The following is a 6,181-nucleotide window of genomic DNA, read 5'->3' on the forward strand; positions in this document are numbered from 1 at the left end:
TTTTTGACATGAGTTCTTGAATTCTGGCCCAGCCAACAAGAAGGCTGTCAACACAGCCAAATGCCTTCGCCAACTGCAGGGGCGATTGTGAAACGCCGTAGTGCAGGAGTTGGTTCTGTCTGCTCTTAGTGACCTCATGTAATGACCCAACGTTTGGATTTCTATCTCAGTTCTGGATTTGAAGGCGGAGCGTCAGCAGTTGCTTGTTGAGCCTGGTTCTGCTGGGCTAAGCCACCCGTTCCTTGAGCCTGCTGCAAAGCCAAACCTCTTTTCCCCGCTCCCTCCCAACCTGTGTGTTCCTCCAGCCTGGCCGCGCTCTTTGCGTCTCCTGCCATCTAGACCGCAGCAGCTCGTTCCCCGGCATCTCTCCAGAGCCTTTTCTTGTCAGAAGCACACAAACACGAGCTTGCCTCTCCTAAAAGAGCCTGTGGTATCCCGGTGTTGTACGGGACAAGTGAGATGAGATGCGACAGACGCTTCGGAGCGGGCGTCTCTCACCAGGGCTGCTTTTTGGACTGAATGCCATTTAAAACCAGACCTTTTTATAGCAGGTATGCAGTGTGTTTTTCCACCAGAACAAGTATCTGAAGAATACATAATGAAAGGTTCTAAATTTGAAAACAGTCTTTTCTTTAAAATATACGTCTTTGCACAAGCCGCAGGCAGCACTCAGTGCTGCGTGAAAACGTAGCACAGGACAGGTGATCCCAGGGGAAGAGGGCTTAGGTTCAGGTGATGAAGAGTTTCTGATATGCCACAGCTTTTATTAGTTCTAGTCTCAATTTGTGATTAATTGGTGCTGGAGCCGAGTGAGGGATTTGGTACGTTTTGATTAAATTGTGATTTCAGGAATTGAAATGAGAACTGGTTTTCTCTGGGGTAGGCTGTAAAAAAAAGGCAACCTGCAGTGTGGGAGAGGTGTCAGAGGAAAGTTTCAATCATTTGACATCCACACTAAGAGCTGAAAACCTTTTATATTAGGACAGGCTTGGGATGGCTGTGTTCGGACAGCACTAACGTGCAGGGTGTGATTTGTTGCTTCAACTGTCACTTAAATTACTTTTCAGTTAGTCCTAAATGCACTCGGATATACCCAGTGCTAAATTAATACCTTGTTTGGCTTTAAAAGCTGGGGGAAGGTGGATGCCAATAGGTCGGCCGCTTCGGCTCCACACTGAAACGGTAGTTGGGCGACGGAGTTTTGGGTTTAATCACAGTTTGCTGCTGTATTTAAACATAAATAAAATAAGGCACTTTGGGAAAGCTCTCATGTGATCTCCGAGTGAGATGCTGGACATTTAAGACTGTGAAATTTCCTTGAAAAGTACACCTACACATATTAATTTGCCTAATGGTTGATTAAAAAAAAGGGAGTGGGGTACGAGAGAAGAAGGAGTACTGGAGTGTTGGGAGGAACTAGATAGTGCCTTTTGTGTGCTCTTCGCAAGGTCAAGTAGAGACTCGAACACGTGGTAATGTAGCGGTTCTCGAGACCGGCTGAATGGGAAACTGTTATCCTCAGAGGATGAAAGTGATCTAATGGAGCCAGTAACATGGAAACCACGCTGCGGAACAGAGTAACCCCACATGCCTGATGGTTTTCTTGGCTCAGGGCCCATAGTTATTTATGTTGTCCCATGATTTTCCTTTGAATATTTAAAAAGGATGGCAATACTGCTTCTGGCAATGTCTTAATTCTTTTGACAGCGAAGAAAATGTGGATCTGAATTCTTTTCACCTGGATTCTCCCTGTTTGGCATCCACCCAGAAAGGAGACAAGCCTCAAAGATGTGAGAAATTCTCTGATGAAGACTTCCCCCTGGAGATCAACAACCTTTCAGTGACTCAGCCAACAAATAGAAGCTGCAGCTCTACCCTGGACCGAGTCAGTATTTTCCTGCAGAATGCACTTCATTAATTTTAAGGAGGATTGTGACTGATGGTAGAAAAGCAAATAGCTTCCGGCGTGGAAGAACTAGGGACCCAAATGATGAGACAGCAGGCTTGAAGCAAAGGGGGTAGCATATTTTTTCAAAGTAATTCCTTGTTGTCCAAGACATACTGAGACATAAGTGTGAGTCTGAAAAGAAGGAAGAAATGGAAGGCTGTAGGACGATGGATGCTGGCTAATTGGTAATTTCAGTGAAGCACAATATTCGAGTACACATGGGTGCAGCTATGAGAAGCTATGGGATGTTGTTACTTGTCCTGCCTGGTTTTCCCTCTTTCTCATGTCTGTCTTTGTTCTCCCCTTTATCACTGAAGTGCCGCTGCTGTGTGCACTACGTATACATGCATGTGAAGGTCTGTTAAAAAGCTGACCCTGGGAAAGAGCTCTGTGCTTATTACAGATACCGGCATTAGACGGAGTCTGGAGCAGGGCTGTGTAGCAGTGTTTCAAAGGGAGGCATTTCAAAACGAAAGGGATGATTCTTGGTATGGTACGATCCCTTGACATACTCCAGAAAGATCCTTCCCCAACTTAGTCTCGCTTTCTGTCTCCCCCAGGACACCAGTTCCCCCCTAAGTAAGCTGCAGCATGCGTTGGCCGAGTCTCGACAGATGGTTGCTGATCTGGAGCTTAGCGCTCTCCTCCACGCCAGCCCTCGCTGCAGCCCAACCAGCAGCACCGTGAAGACGGTGTGTATTACTCCCCCGTGACTAGATCTGGGTGGCCAGGAGGAGCGATTGCAAATGTCCTTTCCCTTGTGTTTGACTTGGGTTACGGCGTTATAAATGGTATCCTCTCAAAGAGAAGATTCCTGCGTGCCTTAGCATGAAGTACTTGCGTTTCTTTGTGACTCCTCAGGGTCGTGACAAGATTTGACTTTTGCATGTGTCTAAACAGATGGAAGGAAGAAGTCATTTTGGAGCAGGCTGTAGGAGGTCTAGAAAAAAGTGAACAGAAGTATGACTTGCATTCAGAACTGGGTGTATTTGTGGAAAGGAGGACAGTATAGGAAATGGGTGATATATGGAGTAGTTTTGTACATAAATTTAAACCAGACTCTCAGCTTAAATAACTTACAGAGTTCTTGTGCTTTAATAGTTTTAGTTCCTTCATTGCAGGGTCAGAGAACATGCTCAGTGGTCCAAGAAAATAACCTATATGTAGCTGTCATGGCAATTTATTTATGAGCAGGAACACTGATAGGGAGTTTCTTGAGCGTGTGGGCAGTATAGAATCATAGAATCACAGAATGGTTTGGGTTGGAAGGGACCTTAAAGATCACCTAGTTCCAACCCCCCTGCCATGGGCAGGGACACCTTCCACTAGACCAGGTTGCTCAAAGCCACATCCAGCCTGGCCTTGGACACTTCCAGGGATGGGGCATCCACAGCTTCTCTGGGCAACCTGTTCCAGTGCCTCACCAAAGGAGTACAGTAGGATTAGTAGTAGATTACACCAGTAGGAGTAATTGGAGAAGGGGGCACATGTTTGTTTTTGTAAACATCTTTAATAATTTCTACCTTGTTTGACAAAGAGATCATACCACCTGTCACTAGAAATGACTAAAGTTGTGCTGATAGGTATCGTGAAGGGAGAATTTAGGTTTTTGGTTTTAACAGACCTCTTTAATGAGAAGGCTGCATGCTGAAACTTCAACTCCTGTAAGGCATTCTCTCGCTCTAAGTGTTGCACTCCTCATATCCTCAGATGAACTTGACCAGAACAATGTACTGTAAGCAACAGACAAAGTAATGTTGATAACATTCAGAACCATAAAACCTTAGTTGTGCTGGGACTGACTGAGTATAAAGGTTGTGTGCCAGCGTTTGCATAAACTGAAAGGGTGTTTTGTTCAGCAGCTCATCTGCAGCGTTTCATTCAGCATGAAAGACAGCAGCAGTGTAGTCCTTTGCAAAGACTATCCTGTAGGAGGTATTCCTGAAAAGCTCCCTGCAAAACAGTGGCTGCTTGTGGCTCTTGCCCAGCCCCATCAGCTGTCTGGCTCCTGCTTTCTGGTTGGCACGTCACAGCTCGGCTGAACGGGGCCGTCCTTTGGTAGGGAGCATGACTCTGCTTTATCACCCGATACTGCATTTTTGAGCTTGGAAATTGGCTTCTTGTTGGGAACGGTTGCTTTAGCGGACAGCAGATAAAGCAGGCTTGTGTGTACTGGCGGGGGTAGCTGCTGAGCCACGTCTGTGGGACTTTGATCCACTTTCACAGCCGTTCCGGGCCAAAACTTGTCAAGCGTGTTTTAGTTAATCTGCGCAGGCCAACTACTCTGTGCTTAAAACCAGGCTCACCTGAGGGGTTTAAAACGTGGTGTGTGTCAGCTGTAATCCTTAGCACTTAATCAGTAAGAATTGGTACCTGTTGGATTCCGTGCCCTGCTTGAGGGAGGGAGAGGAAGGAATTAAACAGCGTATCCTTGCTGCGCGCTGGTTGGACTCTGGCAGCTCTGTAATTTTTGTTATCCGAGTTCTTTGATTTCCACACAGTGTTTCTGTGTTACAATATAGACAACAGACCTTGCAGAAGCTCTTCACAGAACCCAGCTCTCTGCGGCAGAAGGAAGAGATGCTGAGCTCCCGTTCTTCTCTCTGTGATGTCTCGTGAGCGTGAAGGTGTGTTCAGTTTGATCTTTTTGTTGTTGTTGATTTTTCGCTTTCCCTCTTTATAAATGTCTCTGCAGTATTAACCCGAGTCTACGGACTTCTGAGATGACAGTGGACGTGGTTGAGCGGTGGACTTGGCAGCGTTGCGTTTGTGGTTGCACTCCATGATCTTAAAGGTGTTTTCCAGCCTGAATGGTTGTGTGAGCCAGGCACAGGACTTGGGGTGCACTGCTCTGAGTGCCTTTCCTGTAGAGCTCTCGTCAATACTGTAGCAGCGAGCAGATATTAAGGCAGCAGGTAATTCCCTTAGTCAAATAATTAAACCTTTCTCCAGCACGCTCCTCGTCTGGGCAGTCAGATCTCGCAGCTCTGTTCCCAAGTACCTGCACGCCGCTTATTGTAGTTAAAGTCCTTCTGTGTGTTACAGATAACGGGATCGAGGATATGGACATTGTTGGATAAGAGACTGGGAAGTGATTTTCAGTGCCACAGCCAAGGGCCTTTTTCGCATATTGTTCCTGGGCTCAGAGCTCCAAAAGTAGAATGCATGGTGTAGAGCTGGTTCAGAACATAAAAAGCAGCCTTGCCCGGAGCAGAGTGTTTTTTCTTTTAGAATCAGGAAGTTTCTCATTCCGATAATTTCTCCTACCAGTGTGAATTGGATGCTTGCAGTAGGCTCCACGTCGGCTGGTTCCCGAGGACAAAAGAGTAACCAGATACGGTTAAAATATCAAATGCCACGTGAAACAGAATAAGATCTAGCAACAGTGGGGGGAGAAGGAAGTTATTCCACAGCAAGCTGGAGCGTGGAGCTGGGTGGCACTGGATTTCTCATGCTCATCAGCTTGGATCCAGCGGGGAGCTGGTGCCGAGTTCTCTCCCGGTATATTCAGACTGCAGTCCTTGAACTGTTTCTGCTCAGTGGATGTAAACCCTCTGTGCCCCTGGGGGGTTGGTTTGTAGCGTCCCTCATGTTCTGCTGTTCCTGCATTAAGCCTGGAGACACTAAGTCTTCTCCCAAAATAAGCTGGGTGTGCTTAGTGCCGGCTAATGGGGCTCTCCTAGGAATGGATGCTGAGTAGCTGGAATGCCGTACCTTGCGCAGCCGTAATGTTCCCTGCAGAGATCCCTTCGTACAAAGAGCCCTAAGCTGAAAGAAGCTGGAGGTTTTCTAGGTCCAAGCCAGCTCTGTGACTTGCAACCCGAAACTACTGATGTTAAGAAGTTTCAGGAGCAAATCCCCAGAATTGCTGAGCACGGTGCTGATGGAGCAAAGCGGTGAGCGTACGCTTAGCCTATGGAAACAACCCCGCTTGCTTCAAGGGAGAAAGAACTGCTGGAATGAACATACCCACAGTTCACTGTAAATCCGTGACGGGAATCCTTGTGCAAGTCACTGGCCACCACGTAATTCCTCTTTTCTTTGTTTATGCAAAGGCAGTGAATCGCTGTGATCAGTGAAGTCCAAAGCAGCTTCCGCAGAGCTGGTAGCAGGTCCAGAAATAACAAACCCTTGCGTCGTGGGTTGGGGTTTTTTCATTAATTGCTTTGAGAGCAGATGCTCCGATAAGGTTAATTTCCTAACGAGCTGACGACGACTTAGTCCTTGTCATCA

The 6,181-nt window shown here is 46.8% G+C and overlaps 1 protein-coding gene across 1 annotated transcript in view; it reads left to right on the plus strand.

The window, feature by feature from the left end:
* The window catches only part of CCDC62 (coiled-coil domain containing 62), a 12,574-nt gene extending 8,017 nt beyond the window's left edge, over nucleotides 1-4,557 (plus strand). The window contains 3 exon segments of the mRNA XM_010151937.1: nucleotides 1,708-1,885; nucleotides 2,509-2,640; nucleotides 4,471-4,557. Of these exon segments, the coding sequence (XP_010150239.1) occupies nucleotides 1,708-1,885; nucleotides 2,509-2,640; nucleotides 4,471-4,557 (397 nt within the window).
* Nucleotides 4,558-6,181: the final 1,624 nt, after the last annotated feature.

This window comes from Eurypyga helias, unplaced genomic scaffold (genome assembly GCF_000690775.1).
Source record: "Eurypyga helias isolate BGI_N326 unplaced genomic scaffold, ASM69077v1 scaffold25755, whole genome shotgun sequence".
Taxonomy (NCBI): domain Eukaryota; kingdom Metazoa; phylum Chordata; class Aves; order Eurypygiformes; family Eurypygidae; genus Eurypyga; species Eurypyga helias.